The sequence below is a fragment of the Mustela lutreola genome, chromosome 1 (assembly GCF_030435805.1).
Source record: "Mustela lutreola isolate mMusLut2 chromosome 1, mMusLut2.pri, whole genome shotgun sequence".
Classification (NCBI taxonomy): Eukaryota; Metazoa; Chordata; class Mammalia; order Carnivora; family Mustelidae; genus Mustela; species Mustela lutreola.
This window is the reverse complement of record NC_081290.1, coordinates 246,637,635-246,662,857: the sequence shown is the minus strand read 5'-3', so window position 1 is coordinate 246,662,857 and position 25,223 is coordinate 246,637,635. Positions and strand designations below refer to the sequence as shown.

The following is a 25,223-nucleotide window of genomic DNA, read 5'->3' as shown; positions in this document are numbered from 1 at the left end:
CAGAATTTGGTGTGAGGATACCAGCAGAGGGCAAGTCTCAGTGACCGGGGAATTAGGAGGCATTTCCTAGGAATAGACACACCCGTTTGGAAGAGCGGACTGATAGCGAGAGGGAGAGGAGGAGGCGGGTTTCATCACTTTGCACTTGAAGGGTTGGGTATGGGGTAGCTAGGCTGCCTGATAGGGAGGCTGATACTCCCAGGAGGTTGGAGAACAATGGTTTTAGAGTCCTTCGCGTAGGGAGGGAGTGACCGAGGTCTTGGGCGTCTGCTTCGATTGTTCTTTGGAATTCTCGCAGGGCTCCCTCGTGCCTGGCACTGTGGATTTACCTAGCCATGTTTCCAGCACGATTCCGTGCTGTGCTGGTCGTCTTACCCGTCTTCCTCCTCTCTCCACAGCCTGCCCCTGGACCAGACCCTTCCTCGCCAGGGTCCCAGCCAGTCACTGTCCTTCCCAGAAAATTACCAGACTCTGCCTAAGAGCTCCCGATATCCCTCAGGGGGCTCTTCGCCCCCTCCCCGCGACCTGCCCAGTGACTATAAGTATGCGCAGGACCGAGCCAGTCACCTGAAGATGTCGAGCGAAGAGCGCCGGGCGCACCGGGACGGCACGGTGTGGCAGCTCTACGAGTGGCAGCAACGGCAGCAGTTCCGGCATGGCAGCCCCACGGCGCCCATCTGCACCGGCTCCCCAGACTTCACCGACCAGGGCCGGAGCAGAAGCATGCTGGAGGTGCCTCGCTCCATCTCTGTGCCTCCATCTCCCTCCGACATCCCTCCTCCGGGCCCTCCGAGGGTTTTCCCACCCCGGCGGCCACACACGCCAGCGGAGAGGGTCACCGTGAAGCCCCCGGACCAGCGGAGGAGCGTGGACATCTCCCTGGGGGGCTCTCCCAGGAAGGCACGGGGCCACGCCACCAAGGTGAGTCTCTGGAGGGCTGGCAAGGCAGTGGGGTTCAGCATTAGGGCACCAGGATCCTCCCATGGTTTGAACACTAATTTGAGCAATTTCAAATAAGGAGAGGTGACACCTCTGTGGTACTTTTAGGTGCCAGGTGCAATACTAAAGGCTTTCCTTTAATGCTCTCCACAACCCAATGAGGTAGGTGCTATTATGCCCATTGCACAGATGAGAACCCTGAGGCATTAAGAGATGGAGGATCATCCAACTGGAAGTCTGCAGGAAAAAATGTCTGTGTTCAGCTGGTTCAGTAATTTATAATAACCCGACTTCCACTTTACTTCTCCAGGGGGCTTCCCCAGTTTACTGTTGTTATAAGTAAGAAATACATGGACCCCCTATTTCACAGATGAAGAGGGGTAGTGCCATGGGCCAGGCCATCTCGGCAGAGAGGGGCGGAGGGGGCAGAGGTTCGGTCCACAGGCTGATCTCCTGTCTCCCCCACTTGTAGAACTCCTCTCACGTGGACCGCCGCTCCATGCCCTCCATGGGCTACGTGACCCACACGGTCAGCGCTCCCAGTCTCCATGGAAAATCGGTAAGCCGCCCCTCATCTCCCCTGCCCCGTGAATGTGCTACCGCCTGCAGGGTGCCGGCTCAGCTCCCCACCCTGAGCCCGTCGCCCGCAGTGTGCAGGGCAGCCGTCAGCCCCCACGTTAGAGATGAGGAGGCTGAGGCTCAGAGAAGTCCAGTGACTTGCTCCATGTCATCCAGCTGACTTGGGCTCCTCCAAGATCGGAGGAAGAACTTAGGGGAATGAAGGAGAATGTGCGCTTTTCTTCTCTTTCAGGCAGCATTTTGCCTGCAGCGTTTTCCCAGCGTCTCTGCCGTTAGCTCCTCTCCTTTGATCCAGGTCTTTGCTTTGGTTAGTTAACTTTGCCTTTAAAGCTCCTGTTGGGGTGAGGTTGCACTGTTCCTTGCTGTTTCCTAAAAAAAAAAAAGATAAAACCTGCTTCCTGCAGCCCCTTTTCTGCCAGCGCCTTTATTTGTCCTGATGACAGAATTAATGCAATAATTACTTAATGGTGTCACGTCAGTGCTGTCCCGGCCCCGGGGTGAAGAGTAATTATAGTGTCGTGCTCCTGCGGTGGCTAATTTCCTCGTGTTGTGTCTACACACCTGCAGCTGGAGGAGCTCTCGAGGCTTCTCACCCGCTTACGGCGGCACCAGGCGCGGCTGGCCAGCGTGCGCAATCTCGCCGTCGGCCAGTTACTGCAGCACCAGCTGACATGGCCCGCCTGCCAGGTCAGCGCTGCTGGGCTCTCTCAGGGCCGGGGCCTCCCTGCTGTGGGGCAACGGAGTGATGTGCTGGCCCGTGTTTTCTCGTGCCCACGCTCTCGTCTGTATTTGCTGTCTGGCTCGTCCCCTCATTCCCTGCCTGTCTGCTTCTGGTCGCTATTGCCAGACACTGTGCAGGGGCCGGGGGCTGGGGGTGGGGCGGAGCCCACGCCTCTGGTGCTGGGGAGGGATCTGCATGTGCCATGAAGGACCTCGACGGTGGCTTCTCCGGCTGTGAGTCGTGACTGCCAGGCTGATGTGTGGTCATGGCTGAAGGGCTGTGCTGGCTGTCATTCTTGTTGCCACTGTGGCCACTCCTTGGGGTGCAGGAAGGTGTGTGTCACTGGTGTCAACCCAGAGGGAAAAGGCAGGGTGTCCTCTCTGATCTGGACAAAGCATCCTCATGTCCCTTATCCTGGAGAACCTCACTATACTCTGGAGAGGTGAGGGAGGACAGGGGTTACTGCCACACGCAAGGCACTGGATCCAGAAGGGGAAGTGACCTGCCCGGGACCCCTCAGCCAGTGGCTTGCGGGCTGGAGCCCAAATCAGGTCCTATCTGCCATAGTGTTCTAAACATTCTGGGACATGGAGGTTTGCAGGCAAGCTCCTTAAGGAGTGGCCAAGGAATTGCTCTCTCAGGCATCTTGAGCAGCTTAACAATGTCCACACAAGATTGGTCCCTCTGGACTGCATGAAAGTAGGCAGGGGACAGGAGAGGAGGGTGACAGGAGTGTCACCTTCTTTAACTGTCCTGTTTAGAGGGACCCAGGAAATGTACTTGGAAAAATGAATGTGAGAGAACACAAGCGAAACCCCTAAGTTGTGAATTTGAGGGATTTTTAACAATATTCCTTTGCTCAGTCCTCCTTGCTACTGTTGAAGGTATATAGGGACTGGGCTGATTGGGGGAGTAGGAATGGGTGAGGGGACAGTTTAGAGATGGAAATACCATCTCAGAAGTCACCAGTTTCCCTGTCAATGGTCCTTCAGGTCTTCTCATGCTTAAAAGCACAGCCTGAACATCTCATATTATTTACTTGTTTGACATCAGAGGTGTAAACGGCCTTCTCCTATAGCTCTGGCTTGCCTCAGTTTGCTGGGATCCCTCTTAGCTGGTTGAGAAAGTGGCTCCGGGCTCTTTTTCTTAAGCATTTACAGCCCCTCTGCCTAACAGCTTCTGTGTGCTATTAATGGGAAACACAGGTCCTAGAAAATGAAAGAGTCTTTTGCTTATTTTCTCTGTTCCTGGTGAACTGAAGAACTCAATGGATTGTCAGAGACAGTGTGGGCAGATAGGTCTGACACTGAAACTTCTCAGCTCGCTCCTGACATGGTCCCATGCTGAGCAAAGGGAGGTGAGACTTCCAGTAGCTGCTGGGGCTTATCATCCTAGAACCCAAGGTCATATCAGGACCCATCTGGGTCCCCAGGTCATCTCCCTGCCCCTTTGAGACGTTAGCCACACTAATCAGAGGGTTATTTTGCCTCATGCATATTAAGTGGGCCAGTGAAAAGGTTTGATGACAAGTATTGGAGCATTGGTGATTGTTGGGTCCCTAGCTCAGAGGTTGCCTGTCCTCTTCCAGCTAGATCTCTCTAGTTCTGTCTCAGGAGCTCACCACTTGCCTCAGTTGCACTGCTGTCCTAGCCCTGTGGTGGTATGTGTGCTGTCTCCCCATCAAACTGCACCCCCTGCCCCCACCACCCGCCTACTGCAGGACTCACTGGCTTCTCCCCACAGTGACCTGCAAGATCCTTCATGCTCAAAGAAGGCTCTGGCTACACTGAGACATTTGTGCTTTCTCTGTGGCTGCAGATGTTAGCCCACTATATAGTTCCTTTACCCCAAAGCTGTGCAGTGTCAAGGATTCACACACAAAGCCCCAAGTTTTGGAAACCCTTGGTGTTCTTAACTGTCTTTTTTCTCTCTTTGCTTCATTTGAAGGCTGATGATACCTACCTCCAGCTGAAGAAGGACCTGGAGTACTTGGACCTAAAGGTGAGGGATGTCAAGCGTCTTGCCTCCCTTGGACATGCACCTTTCTGAGCGTGTCAGCCTTATGGAGCCAAGCCCAAAGTCAAAGGCTGTGCAGTTCTTACCAAATCTGGATCCCAAATGAAGACATCTCCTCTCTAAATCGGAAGAGTTTTATTTCTTACTACCTTGAACACTGGGTTCAGTTCCTTGTGAGTTCTGCTATAAGATTTCAGTCTTATGAAATGAGGGTACTAGATCTTGATCTCTTCCATCCTCAGTCAGGACCCAAAGGCTTCTAAACAGTAACTAGTTCCTTCCTCAGAGGTTTGGCTCATAGGGTGCCACTGACGTGCGTTTTCAGCCACGAATAGCTTGCTGGCTTTTTTGGGTTTTGTTGCTGTGGGAACAGGTTCCACACGGAGTTCTGCAGCTCTGAGACCCACCATGGTGTCCCAGGTGGGAGCCCCCGGTATGGTTAGTCTCCTGTCTGCATTCAGGAGAAGAGCACTGGGCACCTCGATGTAGGTGAGAAAGCTTCGGGCTCAAGATCAGCCTTCAGAGCACAGAGACTGAGAGGAAGCTGGCGGAGAAGTGTGAGAGGCATTCTACGTGAAAGAGGGCTGCTATTGTTTCCTTACCCCGGCTCTCTGAAAGCTCCCACTGTGGAAAGCACTTCTGATGCCTAAACCATGAAACTGACTGAAGGAATGTGACCTTTAATTAACTGTGGGTGTGAGAGAGTGGGGCGAGCTGTGGAAGGACACCCAGGCTAATGCCACGGGGCATGCCTCCCCCAGCTCCCCTGGGTACCTGGCTTGAGGTGTCTTTAACATGGGGATTGTCATCCAGCCTTGTAGAAGCAAGATGACAAACAATAGGCGCTGTGGTAGCAGATGCAGGAGGCCTCCTCACACTGAGACAAGAACAGAGCCTTTGATTAGTTATCAATTAGTTAGCTTCTAGATCTGATGAGCACTTGCTGTATGACTAGCTCTAGAGAAGCCGAAGGGACATGTAAGAGGAAAAATGAGACTCTCTGAGTCTCTGAGAAACTCCCAAATAGTCTGGGTTAGAAAAAGAAAATCTCCCAAAATAACACAGACTTGTTTATAACAAGTTTACAAAGATCTGTCTGGCCTAGTGCTTGGAGTTGAAATAGTGAAGGTCACCGTGGGCTGTGATGCTGGGAAGAGTTCTGAAGGAGGTAGCACGTGTTTAGAGCCTTGAAGAGCCAGAGGGTTTGGGTTGATTGAAATTAAAGGGAAGGGAACAGTGGGAGTCAAGGAAAGATGGGGGAGAGTGGTGTGGCCAGGGCTGGAGGAGGCAGACTATTCATGTTCTTTAGGGAGGAGGGGTATAGTGAACAGAAGTCAGACTTGGCTTTCTGACTTGAGCAAAATAAGGAGGGTTCTCTCAAAACCAGGACATTTTCTAGCTTATGTGGTGGTCGGATCACACAGAGCACGAGTGAATATTATAGGTTTGGTAGTCATGCCTCAGGATGCAAAATGTGCAGCTTAGCCCACCCTGCTGTGCCCTGATTCTGGGCAGGGTCCTCCCAGCATGCCCACCACCCCCACCTGTCCCAGAGAGAGGTCCACCTACCTTCACCTGCCCTGTGTTACCACCTCATCTCCATTCACTGGCCTCCCCAATAGCCAGTCACCATGCCACTCCTTGGTTCTTCTCACCTCAGCCCCAAGGCCATGCAGTCAACTAGAAGTGCTTATGAAGCATTCACGATGTACTTAGGCTGGTAAGAGAGATTTGGCTCTCCAGCAGCATGGGTGTACCTTGAAACAGTCCCCAGAGTGCTTGGTGCATGGTGCAAGAGAGAGCTTAGAGAGTCCGGACTAGAGTAATAGGAAATCTCTGTCTTCTGGTTCCTGTTTATATGGGACAGCAGAAACTCACAGCTGGTCCTGGAGGGAAGATTCAGCTCAGGTCTGTTTTATTTCAAGATCATAGAATTTGAGTTAAAAGAGCTTTAAAGAGAGAAACTGAGGCACAGGACAGCAGAGCCTGAAGTCCTTGGGTGTCCTGACTACCAGCAAAAGCTTAGTAACAATGGAGGGTAAAATGTGTGATGGTCACTGTATTTTACTTCTATTAAATTATGTAAATCCCACAGTAACCCTAGAAGGAGGGTGGTGTTATCTTTTTTTTCACTGACTAAGGCTCTTACCCAAGGCCACATGAATGGTTACTGGTGAGTTGGTATTTAGGTATAGCTCTAACTCTGAAACTTCAGTCACCTTGCCTCCCAGCCTCTCTTAAAATGCTGCTTCCACTACTGTGGACCCAAAGGCATTTCAGGTTTTTTTTTTTTAATTTTTATTTATTTAACAGACAGAGATCACAAGTAGGCAGAGAGGCAGGCAGAGAGAGAGAGAGAGGAAGCAGGCTCCCCGTCGAGCAGAGAGCCCGATGCAGGGCTCGATCCCAGGACCCAGGGATCGTGACCTGAGCCGAAGGCAGAGTCTTAACCCACTGAGCCACCCAGGTGCCCCGGCATTTCAGGTTTTGATGGAACTGAACTGGGGTCATTATCCTAGGAAGTGTGCTTAATGTGATAGAGGCAAGGTGCATCCTTGGGATGTTTCATGAGCTAGGAGCTGTCTGCACCCGGAACATTAACTAGTGACTTTCTGGAAGTTGTCACTGTCATGGAAAACAGCTGTGTTGATACCAGAATTTCCCCAGTCTTATTTTTGTTATTCCAGTTGCTAAGCTCCTCTCAGAGAACTTTCCCCCCAAATGAGCTGCACTGGTAGCAGGGAGATGCTGGGGTTTGTGCTGTGTGTGAGTTGTCTGTCTGGTGTGGCTGCCAGAAATGTTGGCACCACCTTAACCTCTCTCCAAGATACAGCAGAGTACCCACAGGCAGTGAACCTGCTCTGCTCCGCTCAAACCCAGCTGGGGCATAGGGTTCCCAGATGGTGTTTCACTTCAGGACTCAGCTGAAGAAAGGGCTGGAAGCAAAGCAGAGGTATTGAGAGCCTATAAAGCAATGGCTGAAGATGTATTAGGCAGGATGCTTTTGTTTGCAGGTGTCTGAAACCCATATGAACCTGCTAATAACCCAAAGAGGGAAGATACTGGTTCTTTTAGCCAAGGGCTGCATGATCCCAGAGGCTCAGGCCATGTCATCACTGTTCTAGTTTCCCTGATGTGTAGGCTGTGTCCACATGGCAGGGAATGTGGCCACCTGCAAACCCAAGTTTACTTTCTCCCAGCCCAGCATCCTCATGGGTGACCACTTGTAAATCCAGACTCCCTGTGGAGTGAGGGAGGGGTTCCCTAATGGAACGGCATGCTGGGCAGAAACAAGAAAATCAGCAGCAGTTAGCACAGCTGTGCTACAGAGTGATGGAGAGAGTTCTGGGTAATTCAGGAGACCTAGAGACAGTCAACAAAGCTCTGAAATGTTACCATGTGTCTTCTGTGACTGCAGGGGGGAATGAAGACAAATGGATAGCATGAGTCAACTGTACTTCAATTAAAAAAAAAAAAGACAAATGGATAACAGCTACAGGTAGAGGGGTTTCTAAAAGGGCCTGCTCAGGTTGTGATGGACCCCCCCCTCCTTCTCTGGGGTGTCATTGAAGCTAGATGAGCACTGTGGGACAAGGGGAGTGGTGCATGACTGTGTTAGGAAAACCCTGAGGTCCGTTGGCTCTTGAGATGGCGACATGCTCAACAAAATGTGCTAATGCTGAGTTCAGCTGGGGTCCCTGAGATGAGGGCCTCTGTGGACATAGCCGAATGAGCCCTGAAGCCCAGAGTGGGTGTGGGGGTAGCCGTGACACAGCCCCGCCGTGACCAGCTGCTTGTTAGAGGTTCCTCTGGGTTCTTGGGGGAGTGAGGAAGGAGGTAAGCATCACTGGAGAAAATCGACCTCCCTATTCCTGCCTGGTTGCCCTAGGCTCCCCCATGTCCCTGTTTCAAAGGCCACAGACTGAAGGATCCAAACCCTGCCTTTGCCACCAGCACCACCAGCACCACCAGTACCATCAGCACCACCAATCAGCCAATGCTCAGCTTCCAGAATCAGTTGGTGGTGTTTGCTTCCCTCCATTTTGTGGGAGCTTTTTCTCCCTCAAATGAGCATTTCTGTTGTGGTGCCCAGTTTCAAACAAAGGTGGACTCCACTCATTTAGAAGATACTCTGTATTGACTTTCTTTTTGCCAAAGAACTTGTCTGGCATTTTACTTGGTGCTGCAGAGTAGACAGGACTCCACCCCGACGAGGCATCTGTTCCCACCTGGCGGGGTTTGGGTGCGTGTTGTTCATTCTGGCTCTTGGTCTTCTCAGAAGTTTTGAGCAATAGGAGTGATGATAGCCACCTTCCTAACCAAGAATCCAAGTATCAAGAGAGGTCACTTCCACAGCGATAGGTCTGGAATGTAAACCCAGGGTCTGACTTTATTCCTGCCTTCTTTCTTCCATGCACCATGTACTATGCCCACCCTAAAGTTGTACTCACTGAACTGTGTTTCTGGCATCATGGTTCTGCTTTTCAGAACCGCACACCCTGGCTGGGTCTGAAGAAACAGGTGTGGGGTCACTGTTGTTGACAGCTTAGATTGCTTTCATGCATCTGTGAAGACAGCTGGGAAGGAAGGGGATGTGGAGGGGTGAATATCTGCAGCTGTTCAGGTGGTGCCCCCAGAGGCTGTCCTTTCTGACTGAGGGATGTGTCAGCTGGGGCACTGGTCGCTTGGCCTCTGGCCTCTTCCTGACTAAGCCTGAGATCAGGGCTCCTCTGTTCAGGGTCTCTTTCCAAAGTTAGCTTCTAGAGCCAAGTTTCTTAAGTTGTGTTCTGGAACACCACCTATTTCAAGATCACCTGGGAGCTTGATTTTTTTTTTTTTTTTAAGTACAGATTTAGGGGGTTCTATTGAATTAGAAACTCTGGAAATTGTGCCCAGAATTCTGCCACTTTTGCTGTTTGTTTGTTCTTGTTTTTTAATCAAGCTCTGGAATAATTCTCAAAAAAATTTGAGATCTGTTGTTCTGGAACAGAGATTATTAACCCTGGCCATGAACTGGAACAACCAGGGGAAGTTTGTAAAAGGAATATCAGTGCTTTGATCCCACCACTTCGACTCTGATCTAATTGGTAATACTCGGCAATTATTTTTTTAAAAAACAAATGAACAGGGACATCTGGGTGACTCGGTTGAGTGTCTGGCTCTTGGTTTCAGATAGGTCATGATCTCATTAGTCGTGGGATCAAGCCCTGTCTGCTTGAGAGTCTCTCCCTCTCCCTCTGCCTTTCACTCCCATTCACGTGTGCTCTCTCTTGCTTTTTCTCCCTCAAGTAAATGAATAACTCTTAAAAAAAAAAAAATAAATTCTCTAGGTGTTTCTAATGTATGGCCAGGGTTTAGAAACACTGTTTCAAAGCAGTGGTTCTCAAAGTGTGATCCCAGAATAACAGCATCTGCAATACCTGGGAATTTGTTAGGAATGCAAAATCTTGGGTCTTCCACCCCAGATTGGCTCAGTAAGAACCTCTAAATGTGGGGGCAAGCAAATCTGTATATAGTTCGCCCTTGAACAGCACGGTTAGGGGTGCCAACTTCTTGCACAGTTGCAAATCCAAGTATAACTTGATCCCCCAGAACTTAACTCTTAATAGCCTACTGTTGACAGGAAGCTTTACTGGTAACTGAACAGGTAACACAAATTTTGTACATTATGTGTATTATAGACTGTATGCTTGTAATGGAGTAAGCTGGAGAAAAGAAACTGTAAAATCATAGAGAAAAGAAAATTTCTAGGACTGCATTGCATTCGTTGAAAAAAATCCACATATATGTGGACCCTGACAATTTAAACCCATGTTCTCAAGGGTCAGCTATATTAGTAAGCCCTCCAGGTGATTCTGAAGCATGCTGAAGTTTGAGAAGCCCTTGTTGCGGTGGTGGTGGTGCCCAGTCTTAGCTGCGTATCAGTATCATCCAGGAGGGCTCTTAAGGATCTGGATGCTCACGCTCCACCCCAAACTGATTTATACCCAAGTCTCTTGGAGTGTGACTTAGGCATCAGTTGTTGTTTTTTTGTTTTTTTTAAGCCACCCAGGTGATGCCGGTGTTCAGCTGGGGTTGAGGTGCACTGTTTTAGTGGGTAGGGATGGTGGGTAGGGTAGGTGTGGTGTAGTGGGTAGTGACGGTGTTCCTGCAAAGGAGCTGTAAACATTTGGGATCACTGGTTAGACATTACTTAGATGAACATAAGTGTGGAGACGAGGGTCTGGGGGACTGAAGGTGGAAAACATGGTGCAGGGATGAGACTAATGTCTAGCTCCTCCCTAGTGACTGGTTGTTTCACAACATAAGGTGAAGGAGAGCAAAGGAGGAAGCAAAGTTTCCTCTTGCCTTCTGCAGGGGGAATTGGAAGGCAGCGGGCCCTGACATCGGCCCTCTCACATGAACTAGCCTGCACAAAGATCCTTCAGGCAGAGCTTCTTGTCCTCGGTTTCATCTGTGAGGGGACGAAGTCTGCAAAGGTCAGCAGCCGGGAAGCGGCATGACCAGACTGAGACATGATCATTTGAATCACACAGCACACATCCTCCCTAAGGTTTCCCCTGGCCAGTTCCCCAAATTCTGGCTCCTTCAAGTGTCTTTTGATATCTCACCTGTTACGTTTTGTTATATTTGCCTTTTTGTTTGGAACAGATAAAAAATAATGAACCTTTGATCAACGTGCTTTACAAAGTGCTGAAGAAGTCAGCACGGGGCTGTCAGCCCAGGAGAAGCGTAAGATGATCTGATCTGTGTCTCCAAGCGGGGCCATTCCATTGCTTCTGGCTCAGTGCTGACCTCATCACTTGCTTAACCAGGGGCTCTCCTGACCGCCCCCCCAGGCTTCCTGCAAGTCATTTTGGTTTATTTTTTTCTCCTACTGAAGCTCCCTTCAGCATTCTGGCTGGTGCACCAGGCTGAGCCTCTCATCTGCGGTGTTCTGTGACTCCATCTTTTGTGTTGCCTTGGGATTGTGGTGGGGTGGGGGCTTGCCTGGCTTGCCACCAGCTTGCGTTGTGTTCCCATTCTCTCTCATCTGCCTCCATGGTGAGGACTGACCTCGACGAAGACCAATGTGGTCTGTGTAGTCAAGCATGAGTTCTTTGGGAAGAAATAGCATTTTCTGGAGGAGCTGGGGTATCCTGAGATCCCACCATGGCCCTGGGATTAGGGTGTCTTCTCTTCAGGGCAGGGTATTGGTATTTGAGAACAATCTAAAGCAGGACTAGAACAAGATGGTTCTCCCCTGCCCACTCCCCTACCCCCTGCCCCAGACGGTTCCCTTTGACTGATGCAGAAGTAGCACCTGAAATATGGCCAGCTTTTATAGCTTTCCAAGGGAGGCTGCAGGTTGGGAAGCAGATGCCATGTGCAGTCATCCCAAGCCCCGAGAAAACGTGTGTTGGGATGTGATGGAGGGTGAGGTAAAATGCCTGGGTGGCCTTCTGTTCTTTTCTGGTGCACAGACTCTTTCAAAGGGATAAACACCCACTGACTTCCACTTTTTCTGGTGACAGAGATGCTGGACACCCATAGTTGACATTTTAAATAGATCTAAACACTGCTATCACAAAGCAGTTTTTTTTTTTTTTAATTTTTTATTTTTTATAAACATATATTTTTTATAAACATATATTTTTATCCCCAGGTCTGTGAATCACCAGGTTTACACACTTCACAGCACTCACCAAATCACAAAAGCAGTTTTAAAAGGAAAATTAGACGTAGTAAACTACTTGTGGATACTTGTAGTAGCCTTGATTCTCTGGAACAAAGCTAAATTCAGAAGTTTCAAGGGCCTCTGAGCTGCGTAAACACTTTCCTGAAGCTCATGCTCTAAAGCGTGCCCTTTACTCCAGCTCCCTCCATTTTGTTACATTCACGGGTTCATTAAACAGACATTTCCCAAATATCCTCAATATGCTGGGCTTTCAGGATACAGAGAAGATATGAAAAATGTGTCCCAGTTCCCACAGTCACCCCTAATTAGGTCATTGTTCACTGAAGGGAGACAGACCATATCCTCTGACGTGCTAAGGCTCTTAGACTGGAAGACACAAACTGTGGGAGGACCTCCCCTGAAGCCACCAGAACCACTGGAGGGAGGGAGTTCTGGAAAAGCAGCAAGTGTCACCTCTGTTGACTCTCCTGTCCTAATAGACTCATCCATTTGAATTCCTAACTTTCAGCACCTTAAATGCAGCCCTTAAATGGAGACAAGAGAGAGTTACTTCTTAGAAAAGAAGGCGTACTAATATTCTGAGAGGGAAAAGAAACATTATATGTCAATCTACAATGGAAATGAAAGCACAGAAATTTAAGAGCATTTAATCAAGGGCCAAATAGTCCCCAAACACTGACTTCTAAGAAATTCCGTATTACTGATTTTTATAATGACTCTGATTCATCCCCGAAAGGTTGAATTTATATTCAGTTCCATGGAGGCAGCGTAAGACTGACTTTTAGAAACCTTTCCGTCAAAAAGTTTAAAAGGTTCAGCTTTCTTAAAATGCCCTTTTTGTGTAGAACACGTCATTTCTTTCTTGACGGTGTTGGGTAGATGAGGCACTGCTCAATTAGATTCTCTGCCTTGCTATTTCAGTATCAAAAAGCTGGTATCTGTTAAAAGCTCTAGTGAAATAAATGGAAGAGTTTTGCTAGGAGGAAAAAAATCTCCACAGCCTATCTCAATTTAAAAATGATTTCTTCCTAGGAAGTGAGCCAAGGGTCAGCCTCTGGAGAGTAGACAGGCTCATTGTCTTCTGCTTTGATGAGGGACTGTGACACAGAGTGACCTCCTTACTTTCACCTGCTGGGTTCCCCTGAGTTTAAAGGCCAAGTTCTGCCTGGAGGTCAGCTGTCCCTGGTTCATCAGAGTTAATTCTACCCCTCCCCCCCTGCACTCCTCTTCCTGCCTTGCCCAGCCCTCTGTCCTTGAAGCAGCCAGTGGTTTGTTTGTGGATTGTGGCAATAGTCCATGTGTCCTTGACTGTGTGTGTAGATGTATGTACACATACATAATATGCCAGTCTGAAGAGCAGAATTTGGCTGGAGCTCTACTTTTTCCAGGAATTCTACTGACCCACATGTGTTTGCCTTTGACCTACCTCCAATGCAATAAGCATTTGCCCAGTGCCTTCCAGCATACCAGGCTTTATGTTCAGGCTCACTTTACCAAGATATAAAAGACAATGGTCTCTGCCCTCTGCTGTGTGACCATAGGGAACATCGGAATGGGTTGGGGTTGTGTCTGCAGCTAGACTCTTTCCTCAGCCCAAGGCATGGACAGGCATCATCCCTTGACCTTGACCTTAGCATTTGCTGATGATGAGAGGAAGGAGGAGTGCAGGGCAGTTGGGGACATGATTGCCTTGAGTTGTGAGGGGAATGTTTGCTAATATATTTCTGCTTCTTATTCACACAACTAATTGGACCTCTCAGATGGAGTAGGAAAAATGTGAGGGCCATCTCTCCAGCAACTGTCTGTCCAACCACACTGGAACCCCTGGCCTAATATACACACCATCTGTCTCATGGAAGAGATAGGTTCTCCGTTCTGTTTCTGTGGTCACATCCGTAAAATGGAATTCAGCAAGATGGCTTTCTGTGCATGGGACACATTTGACCTGGCTCTCTCTGACCATGGCTTGGCTGTGGGGGTGCGTCTGTGGCAAAGTCTCCCTAGTCCCATCCCACACAGCTTTTGGCAAGAAGGAAATTAGGGGAAGTGAAAACATGGGCTGAAGAGTTGGGTTTAGCTTTGTAGGGGTCAGTGGGAGATGCCAGCATGGTGCCCACATGGGGTCAAGGGAAGGATGGACAATGTTTTGAATGCCCACTGACCTGTAAGTTTAGATGATTTTTATCTCCTGATTTTGGTTTTCATTCTTGAGAGGATAGGGTAACTTGTGACGTATACAAATATGACCTGCCTCAGTTATTTAGGGATCAATTGAAAATCCCAACCAGGAGTTACCTAGGTTCCTTCATCCTTTGACCTGATTTTCTTCCCAAATGGTATAGGGTGAGAGAGACTGACCTTGCTTAGAGGGGAGGTTAGCAGCTCAGAGGCTTCCTTAAACTAAGTCTTGGAGATGCCCCGGGGACTCGCAGGTTTCTCTGGTCCACCTCACTGCTCTGGGCTGGGGGCCATAGACTTCTGTAACTTGGGCTGACCCCAGGTTCGGTAGCAAAACTCTATCTTTTAAATCTTCCAAGATTCATACTGAACTCATTTTGGGCAAATTTTAGCTTCCACAGTCAATGATACTAGAAATTGAATGTCTTCTTTTTCTTTAAATTTGAGAAATTTACAAGTGCTTCTTGGATCACAAAAAGGTTTTGGTTTTTCCCTAAAATGAAGTAGGCATAAAAATCAGGTCTCGCCTGAGTTTTTACCCGTTTCATGCCATGACCCTACCACCAAGACTTACACACTTGTCCATCATGGGGCTAGCTCTTGTTCTTGAGATCTGATCCTGAACCTTGTGGTTAATCTCCTTTAAATTGTTCACCTCCCAGATGACGGGCCGGGACCTGGTCAAGGATCGGAGTCTGAAGCCAGTGAAGATCGCGGAGAGTGACATTGACGTGAGTGAGCAGGGCAACAGTCTGAGCCTCTGGCTGCCTGTTGCCCCCAGACCCGAGGCGGGCAGCTTCAGGCAGGGCTTAGATGGTTCCGTAGCCAAAGGCTTTCTGATCACACTTCAAGGTCGTGCCCTTTTCTCATCATCCCAGGCCCTCTCCAACCTGTTCTTGCTCACAGGTCAAACTGAGCATCTTCTGTGAACAAGACAGGATCCTCCAGGACTTGGAAGACAAGATCCGAGCCCTCAAGGAGAACAAAGTATGCATCGATTTTGCATAACCGTGGGCTGAGTGGAGGGGGTTTTGTCATGCTGTCTTTCCTCAGATATAGATTGGACTCGTATGTCACAGGTGCTCATTTATCCCGAATGGGTAGTAGTTTATTCAGAACAATATGTTTGCTTCCAGGGGCATTTCTGCCTAAACCTTAGGTGGGAAAGAGGAAGAAAAGAGGAGGAAATCTCAGTGGGAGACTTAGGCCTGTTTATTCCAAATGCGACCTCCTCCTCTTCCACCTTAATTCTGCTTTGGCCTTCCTCTCCTTGGAGGCCTCATGAGGTCAGCCTGGGAGAGGAGGGCTCTGCTGGCTTATGTGTGCTGAGCCCAAGCGCCTGAATTCCATGGAAGAGGGCTGCCTTGGAGAAAGTGGCCACACTTGTAACAGGACAGAGGCTATCATTTCCTAAAGCTCCTTTCCTCCTAGGATCTGGGCTATGGAGAAAGCAAGTCTGGATGGGAGGGGAGGAAGAGGCCAGAGGCTGCCCATGTTTGGTTTCTTGGATATTTATTATGATTTTTTTTTTCTTTTTTGAATTTTAATAAGGTATTATACTTCTGATGCTGGAGGTTCATAACATGCCCTTTTCCCTAAGAAGAGAGAATTTTCCATCTACTCTTTGATGTATCCTCATAATTTATCCATAAGGAGTGGATGACCTTATGCCCACTTCATAAATGAGAAAACTGAGGCAGAGAACTGTTAGGTGGTTCGTCCCAGGAGCCCACCCAGTGGGCAGAGTTAGAGCTGGAATCAGAGCCCCCAACTAGGCTGTGGGCCTTTCAGTCTCAGATCCAGCAGGTTTGCTTAGTTCCTAGCATGAGATGGGGAGGCCTCTAGGGACTGTCCTGCTCTCCACTTGCTCTTTGGCCCTTCCCTGCTGTAGGACCAGCTGGAGTCCGTGCTGGAGGTTTTGCACAGACAGATGGAGCAGTACCGAGACCAGCCTCAGCACCTGGAGAAGATTGCTCACCAGCAGAGGTTGCTGCAGGAGGACCTTGTCCACATCCGGGCAGAGATCTCCAGAGAGTCCACTGTGTGTAGAGGGTGTGAGGGTGGCAAACACTCTCCTGCCCCCATCCCCCAGCCCCAAGATGGGCTGGGCCAGGGGCTGGGCAGGGGGCTGGGCAAGGGGCTGCTTCTCCTAGCTCACAAGCTGTAGTTGAGTTGGTGGCCAGGGACAAGAGTCTTGGAGTAGCAGAACTTCTCCAGGCTGCCTCCTGATAGTAGCTCACCTTGCCTGGGGGTGACATGTCTGTCTCTGCTGGTACCTCAGGATGCTTTCCATCAGTGACTGCTGTATGGCTACAGTGACACCCAAGGGACCAGATTTCCCTGATCTGTGTGCAGTTAATTCCAAAGCATCAGAATTTCTACTGTATTTGTCCATCTGATGTGGTGCAGGCCCTTTCTGCTGGAGCTGGGGACTAGAGCATCTCCAGTGGTGGGAGAGGGGACAGTTCGATAGTTCCAGTAGCCAGGGTCAGAGCAGGAATGAGAAGACGAGCCCTGTCTCTCTTCTGCCAGGCCTGCCTGAGACCCGCTGGGCTGCCCTTTCCCTGTCCGTCTTCCCCTGGCTGGGTCAGCAGTGGTCAAGAGCGCAGGTGCTCTTGGGGCCGTCTGGGGGACGGGGGATAACTAAGACTCAGGAGCATTTTCTTGGCCAACAGGAGATGGACAATGCCTGGAACGAGTACCTGAAGTTAGAGAGTGATGTGCAGCAGCTGAAGCAGACCCTGCAGGAACAACACAGAAGGGCCTTTTTTTTCCAGGTGACCAAGGGCTCTTCATCCCTTCTGAGCTCTGTTCCTTCTGAGGGACTTCACCTGTAGAGCTGTGGGGCTGTGGGGCTGTGGGGATTAGGTGTGTGGCCTGGGAAGAGCCTGCTGTCCCTCCACCCACCATTAGGAGCTGATTCCCAGAAAACCTGGTCCACGGCCCTATGGAAAACACTCTTGCCTGTGGCTCAGGGCTGGCCTGCCAGGTCTCCCAGAAGTTGTCCGTCTCCTGCTGCTGTTCCCCCCCCCCCATGATTTCCCTGTACCCAAGCTAACATTTTCCTATTCTTATTTGGTACCCCAGCACTTGGCATAGTGGCCTGAAAACACTAGGTGAATATTGTTGACAATATCTTTCAAATGATTATTTCTAATTACTAGTTCCTTAAACTGTTCCATCCCATTAAACTTGTCTTCTTGGATCTTCTTTAATTTATTTTAGCAGTGATTTTTTTTTTAGCTTTTTATTTCTTATGTTTCTGTAACTATAAAAATAACACATGAATGCATCTCTCTGTAAAGGCCAAACAGTAAGAAGCAAAAGCAAAGAATGAAATGAGAGCTCCTTTGCCTCCCTTCCTTTCCCATCACCTTCCCTGTGTGTGATCCGTGCCATCACTGTGTGCCATCACCTTCCCTACCACTTTTTGTCTGTTTTCAAACATATGCCCATCCACAGGATAGTATAATGTATCTGGCAGGGGGAGTTGGGTTTACTTAAAGAGGGATCATACTTACACATTGTTCGGTAATTTGCTTTTTTGTCATAACTTCACGTTATGCAGATCTTTCCAGGAGAGATACCCAAGTTTATGTTGCCTGATCTTTAAGTGTTAACTATTTAAATGTAAACATAAATTAATTGAAAGTAACTAAAATTAAAGATGCAGTGCTCCGTCACGCTAGAATCATTTCCAGTGCTCAGTAGCCACCTATGTCTAGTGGCTGCTGTATTGAACAGTACAGATAATAAAATTTCCATAATCTCAGAAAGCTGTGTAAAGTAAAAGAAATCAGTTCTTAGCTGCTGCATAGTATTTCATAGTCTTGATATGCCGTATTTTAGCTATTCTTTTCTGATGGGCATTTAAGTTGTTTGCAGTGTTTTGCTTTTATAAGTGGTACCGCAGTGAGCATCTAACTGCCCTTTCAAGCTCATTTATAAGCTTTCATCTAAGACGGGCTCTGAGGGTGGACTTGCTAGACTGAAGCGAGTGCACATCTTAAATGTTGGTGGATGCCGCCAGTCACCCTCTAAGAGGCTGCACTCATTTGCCCTCCCACCCGCAGTGAATGAGGGTGCTGAACCTTTATCTGCATCTTCTCCAGCACTTGACCGTATCAGTCTTTTTAGTTTTTGCCAGTCTGCTGGCTGAAAAAGGACATCTAGTTTTAATTTGCATTTATTTAATTACTGGCATGTTAAACATCTTTTTATATGGTCATTGGCCATTTGTGTTTCTATCATGCCTTATTTCATGGTGATTTAACATACCGCAGTCCCAGAATCCCTTTTTCTGCTCTGGAAAACAAATGGGTAAAATGTACAAGTCTTGTCACAGACTCCCTGAAGAACTTAACCGTGTAAGTAAGTTACAAAGACATAGGCTAGTTTGAAGCCTAGCTCCTGCAACTCGACTTCCACCTAGCCTGGTGGCATTGCTCGTACTTTCCCTGAGCCCCACTTTGTGATCTGGGAAGCTCACAAAGCCCTTCTTTGAACAGGCTTTGTGCTAACTTCTTTGGTGTAATTCTAGGCCAGGCAAGCTGTTAGAGTCCTGAATAAGTCATGAAGCGTGGAGATATGCGTGCAGTCCCACATACACATTCTCAGGCAGGGGGCTTGGAAACTTGCCCCCTTTAGCCAGGTTTGGCTGTGAGAAAATTCACAGGCTTTTCAGTAAAGGTGAGTGGCTTTATTTGTAAAGATCCTCATGACCACCTGCGCTGGCAAGCCAGAGGATAAAAGAACATTGAGGTAACCGTGAGAGGCAGTGATAGATGAGGCTACCTGTGCATGTCCCTGCTTCTGGACAGTAAGTGCAGGCGTCTGCTGAATGCAGTCCATAGGAGCCTTTCTGCCCAGCATGGTGTGAGGGTCCAGGGATGAAGCACCAACCCCTGTGCCCCAAAAGCTTCCTTCACCTTTTCCTTCAGTTCTGAAATTCCATCGTCCTTGGAGAACCTTAGAGGCTCTCTGGTTTTTGCTTGTCCTTGCTCTTCTCTTACATGTGGGGGTGACAGAAGGGCTAAATAGGGGCAGAACTGCAAACTGACAGGTAAAAGTATGCCAGATAGACCGCTGGAGGAGAGGGGAGAGAGTTGATTTCATTCCAACGCTCCTCCTTTACCTGTTCCCAGCACCCTGCTTGGGGACCTCCGCTCCTGAGATAATCCTGTTAGCTTACACACACACACACACACACACACATACACACAGTCTCACACTCTGGGTTCAATACCATGTCTGTTTTAGGACACTTGTGCTTTGGGGTGGAGCTAAGCATCAAGCCCTTTCCTTATTTATCAGCCTTGAGGATGTGCGTTGGTGTTGGAAGGATGGAGAGAGTATGAGAATGTGAGCTCCCTTAGGAGGGAGGCTTCAGACATCTGTTGTCACAGCTGTTGGGCAGCATTGATCAGGGAGTTTAATGTGACTGGGTCTTTTTTCACTCATCATCCATGTGCTGAGAAACTGTGAAGATACACCAAGGGCATATAGTCTACTTGCTGAATCAGGCAAGTCCCTAAGTATCACACATGCAAGAATTTTTCCACGGGAGGATGGCTGGGTGCCTTGAGGGGAGATGGGGTGTGAAGCCTTTGTTTTTTTAAGTCTGTGGGGAGTGATCAAAGCTACATTCTCCCATGACAATTTAAAAATTAAAAAAAAAAAGTTTGATGTTTAAACAACTCTATTAAAAGGTGCCCACAAATTAATATCCAAAATATGTAAAGGACTTATACAAGTCAATTCCAAAAAATCCTCCAAGATCCCAGAGAACAAAAAACATTTAAAAATGGGCAGAGGACCCTAATAGACATTTTGCCAAAGACCTACAGATGGCCAATAGGCACATGAAAAGATGATCAACATCACTTATATTAGGGCAATGCAAATCAAAACCACAATGAGGGGGCACCTGGGTGGCTCAGTGGGTTAAGCCTCTGCCTTTGGCTCAGGTCATGATCTCAGGGTCCTGGGATTGAGCCCCAAGTTAGGCACTCTGCTCAGCAGGGAGCCTGCTTCCCCTTCTCTCTGCCTGCCTCTCTGCCTACTTGTGATCTCTTTCTCTCTCTGTCAAATAAATAAATAAAATCTTGGGGAAAAAAAAACAAAATGAGATTACCTTACACCTGTCGGAATGGCTAAAATAAAAAAGACAAGAAATAAATGTTGGTGAAGATGTGGAGAAGGAGGGCCCTCGTGTACTGTTTGGCGGGTGTGTAAATTGGTGCATCCACTCTGGAAAACAGCATGGAAAGTCCTCAAAAAATTAGAAATACCATATGATCCAACCATTCCTATACTGGGTATTTAGGCAAAGGAAATGAAAATACTAATTTGAAAAGATACATGCACCCCTATGTTTACTGAAGCATATTTACAATAGCCAAGAAATGGAAGCAACCTAAGTGTCCACTGATAGACACATTTTTATGAGAAGATGTGTTATACACACACAATGGGATGTTAGGCAGTTATAAAAAAGATGAGCTCATGCCATTAGCAAGAACATGGATGGAGGGTATTATGCTAAGTGAAAGAAGTCAGACTGAGAAAGACAAATACCATATTATTTCAGTCACGTGGGATCTAATAAACAAAAGACTAAACAAAAAAGAATCAGACCTCTAAGCACAGAGAACAAACTGATGGTTGCCACAGGGAAGGGGGTTGGAGGTAATGCACAAAACAGGTGAAGAAGAGTGGGAGGTACAGGCTTCCAGTTATAGAATGAGTAAATTGTGGGAATAAAAGCCACAGCACAGGGAATATAATAGTAATTGCCTTAGCACTGTATCATGACATATAGTAGCTACAGTTGTGGTGAGCATAGTGTAAGGGTTAGAGAAGTTGAATCACTATGCTGTACACCTGAAACTAATGTAACATTGTGTGTCGATTATACTCAGTAAAATGCCCAGAGTCCCTTAATCATGATTAAACCTTCTCACTGCTTTCTGGGACCTGTCCCCATCTGATTTTGTTTGTGACTTGTGAGAGTGTGCATAAGTTTTATCACATAATTCACATACCATAAGATTCACCCTTTTAAAATCTACAATTCGGGGGGTTTTAGAATATTCAGAGTTGGACAACTATTGCCACAACCAATTTTATAACATTGTCATCATCCCTGAAAAAAAACCCTCTCTTTATTAACAGTCCCTCCTCATCCACATCCCCAACTGCCCAAGGTTGGCCTTGCTCTAGCCAACCATTTTCTGTTTTGTGTTTCTTTGGATTTACCTCTTCTGGACATTTTATGTAAGTGAAATCATATAAATGTGGCCTCTGTGTCTAGCTTCTTTCACACGGCATAAACATTTTCAGGGTTGATCCATGTTGTAACACGTATCGGTACTTCATTTCTTTTTCTTGCCAAGGATTCATTGCCCATTGTGCTTTTATTTTTTTTTTTTTTTTTTTTTTTTTAAAGATTTTATTTATTTATTTGACAGAGAGAAATCACAAGTAGATGGAGAGGCAGGCAGAGAGAGAGAGAGGGAAGCAGGCTCCCTGCTGAGCAGAGAGCCCGATGCGAGACTCGATCCCAGGACCCTGAGATCATGACCTGAGCCGAAGGCAGCGGCTTAACCCACTGAGCCACTCAGGCGCCCCCCATTGTGCTTTTAAATGAACCTCAAATCCCAGGATTCAGCTTTGTCTTTTCAAAGATCCTCTTTATATTCTGGGGATGGTGTAACCGCTAGTCTTGCCTTCTCTTTCCTTCTGCCGTGGGTGCCTGAAACAGTCTGGCTTTTTTTTTTTTAAATCATGGTAAAATGTGCATAACATAAAGCTTCTTACCTTAGCCATTTTTAATGTACAGGTGAGTAGTGTTAAGTACGTTAAGATGGTGCAGCCAATTTGCAGAACTTTCTTCATCTTGCAAAACTGGAACTCTGTACCCATTAAGCAATACTCCTCATTCCCCTCTCCACCCCAGCCTCTGCTAACCACTCTTCTGTCTCTGACTTTGATTGCTGTAGATACTTTGGAAGTGTACAGTATTTAAGGCATCTATTTTTAAATTAGGGGGAGCTAGGCAAGGTGAATCACTGAAACCTCCTCTGAACTTCTCCCCTAGATCTTGGGTGTCTTCCATATGTGTGTTTCCCTGTGAAGCTCTGAGGCAGGCTTGGCTCTAGCCCTGGTGGGGTTTCCAAAGGGGTTGCTGCCCCCCAGGGTGAGGGGCTATGTCTGAAATGACAGCTTAAGTCCGAATGAGAAACTTCTGGTGAGGTGCCAAGAAGGAAGTGAACCACCACCTTGTCTTTCTCAGGAGAAATCGCAGATACAGAAGGATCTCTGGAGGATTGAAGATGTCATCGCAGGCCTGAGTGCAAATAAAGAGAACTTTAGAATCCTGGTGGAATCGGTCAAAAATCCAGGTGAGTGGGCCATCTTCCTGGGGGTGGGGGGTTGGAGGCCAACGTCCACATGCATGGGCTGTCCCTTGGGGAGGTCAGGTCTTTATGGCAAAGTCACTCCCCTCGTCCTCCAAGGAAGAGGGTCTTTGTTCTATCTCATCCTGTTTCCCTCCTTGCTCCTTAGAGAGAAAAACGGTGCCTTTGTTTCCTCACCCGCCTGTGCCTTCACTCTCAACTTCTGAGAGCAAGCCGCCCCCACAGCTCAGCCCTCCTACCAGCCCCGTGCGGACCCCTCTGGAGGTCCGACTCTTCCCCCAGCTGCAAACCTATGTGCCGTACCGACCTCATCCACCCCAGCTGAGGAAAGTGACGTCCCCTCTTCAGTCACCAACCAAGGCAAAGCCCAAAGTTGTAAGTATCGATGACCAGGAGCTGAGCACCATTGTTTTCTCTCTGGGAGATGATTGTCTCTCTCTGTCCTTAGGTCAGCTTCTGTTGGAAGAGAAGCTTTTGGGGAAACCCGGGAAGATGGAGTCAGCCAGAGTCCCGAGCTAGGAACAGTTAAAGAGTGGTGGAGCCGACCATCGTGCTCCCAGAACTGGAAGGGCCCTGAGAGAGGTGCTAGCCCAGTCTTCCCGTTTTACATTTGGGAAAACGGAGGCCCAGCAAGAGGAAATGACTGTGCTAAGTAGGATGGGGTTGTGATATGTACCACATAGAGACAGGTGGCTGCCCTGCGCGGACTCCATGCAAACCTGCGGTTACACAAGCTCGTGGGTGAGGGACTCCTCTCAGCAAAAGAGCATCTTTGTCTTCCCTGGCAGCTGAGCACTCTGCTGAGTTGTAGGATGCAGTTGATCTTCACAGTCCACAGACAGGAAGGTCTCTGTCCCATCCCACACACGAGAGAACTGAGGCCTGAAGGTGTTAGTATTTGCTGAGAGTCTCCACATCTCCTATTTTTTGCCGTCTGCCTTCTAAGTGGACATTCAGCCCAGCTCCCCAGATCAGGTTTGTGGCCCCTGTGGTTGCCCGAGCCAGCACCTTGGCTTGCCTGACAGACAGATGGGTCAGGCTTTTGACAGAGTCTGGGAGCACAGGAAACTTTAAGAAAACAGAAGATATGGTCAGGAACTATGATGGCTCATGTCTCCAGTACCAGGCTGGGCTTGGCTGGAGAATACAAGGGATCTGGTCCAAGTGACAGGGAAGCCATAGTAAGGGGGACCTTGGGATGGGGACCTCCAGGTTTTGCTTACAAAGGTTTAGAGGAGCTTTGCCTGGGTATGGGGTATGCCTAGGACCTCTGAGAAGGTTAGTGTGCAGTGCTGGCTAAAACACACAAGTTCCCATCTCTTGGCCCTCACTGTCCGCCTGCTTCCAGCCATCATCCAGGGCTCAGAGCTAGAAGACATGTGCTGAACTGAGTCATTGTGAATTTCTTCACATTGATATCTCCTTCCTGATTTTATATCTAAGAGGCATTAGGGTACCAGCCACAAAACAGGAGGTGGGGAATAGCAAAACACAGCAGGAATGGCTAGGGCAGACAGCTCCTGACTCAAGGCAAGATGCCTGCTAGCAGGATGAGGAGCAGAGGGAAAAGGTGGTAGCCTGGGAGCTGGACTGCCTGGATTGCGGCTCTTGTTCTCTCACTGGGTCCTTGGGCAAGGGCTTCCTCAGTTTCCCCTCGTGCACCATAAGCAGCTTGGAATAATAGATGGTCACAGAGGGTCTTCACAGCTGAGTCCTCTGTGGCCCATCAGCAGGGACTTTTCAAGTTGGCTTGTCTTCTTTCCCTTTGCTCACCAGGTTTACTGTTTGTTACTGTTTGTTTCATGTTTCTACTTGTGAGACAATAATATCCTGTGGTTGACATAAAACACGAATATATAATTTAACAAATAATGAGATCACCCATTTATACCAACAAGAAAACCAAGAAAATAGAACTTTGTCAGGAACTAGAGACCTCAGGCCCATTAGTCCTTTTCTGCCAGAAGTTAACCATTATCACTTTCTTGACTTTTTGACTTTTTGGATAATTTCCTTCTTTTTTTTTTTTTTTTTTTAAGTTTTGCTACCTGTGTCTAAACTTGAGTTTTGCCCACATGCGGTGCTGTATTCTTCCGTATCTTGCACTTGTCTTATTTTTTTTTTTTAAGATTTTATTATTTTATTTGATAGATAGAGATCACAAGTAGGCAGAGAGGCAGGCAGAGAGAGAGGGAGGAGGAAGCAGGCTCCCTGCCAAGCAGAGAGCCGGATGCGGGGCTCGATCCCAGGACCCTGAGATCATGACCCGAGCTGAAGGCAGAGGCTTTAACCCACTGAGCCACTCAGGCGCCCCGCACTTGTCTGCAACATTATTTTTGGGACACTTATCCACATTGTTACATGTAGCTATAGTTCTTTCATTTTTTGTTTGGCTTATTTTCTTGAATTTAAGGTCACTTAGTTTTCTATTAGATAATATTCTCCAAGGGCACAAAATCAAAAGATACCAAAAAGTATATAACAAAATGCCTCCTCCCGCCCTCCATCTCCAGACATTCTTTTCCCTTCAATCAAAGCAGTTTTTGTGTTTGTGTCCATGTTTTGTGTTTATCTTTCTGGGGAACTTTTTAGAGATTGGTGATTCCAAGACATTGTCAGGGTTGGAAGCCGCTGATGCCCAGAGAGCGTGTGGGTATCTGGGACAGGAGGCTTAACTTTCACACAATAGTGAGCT

The 25,223-nt window shown here is 48.0% G+C and overlaps 1 protein-coding gene across 18 annotated transcripts in view; it reads left to right on the top strand.

Moving 5' to 3' along the window:
* PLEKHA7 (pleckstrin homology domain containing A7) overlaps nucleotides 1-25,223 on the top strand; it is a 213,554-nt gene that overhangs the window by 172,388 nt on the left and 15,943 nt on the right. For 16 of the 18 annotated variants that reach the window (XR_009345313.1, XM_059137360.1, XM_059137246.1 and 13 more), the window contains 10 exons: nucleotides 399-921; nucleotides 1,412-1,498; nucleotides 2,086-2,205; nucleotides 4,187-4,240; nucleotides 14,774-14,842; nucleotides 15,018-15,098; nucleotides 16,003-16,152; nucleotides 16,787-16,888; nucleotides 22,405-22,513; nucleotides 22,677-22,903. Coding sequence is in view for 17 of the 18 variants with exons in the window: in XM_059137360.1 (XP_058993343.1) it covers nucleotides 399-921; nucleotides 1,412-1,498; nucleotides 2,086-2,205; nucleotides 4,187-4,240; nucleotides 14,774-14,842; nucleotides 15,018-15,098; nucleotides 16,003-16,152; nucleotides 16,787-16,888; nucleotides 22,405-22,513; nucleotides 22,677-22,903 (1,522 nt within the window). In the remaining variant the exon portion in view is untranslated. The remainder of the gene's footprint in view (nucleotides 1-398; nucleotides 922-1,411; nucleotides 1,499-2,085; nucleotides 2,206-4,186; nucleotides 4,241-14,773; nucleotides 14,843-15,017; nucleotides 15,099-16,002; nucleotides 16,153-16,786; nucleotides 16,889-22,404; nucleotides 22,514-22,676; nucleotides 22,904-25,223) is intronic. The other 2 variants (XM_059137273.1, XM_059137261.1) reach the window with 1 other exon arrangement.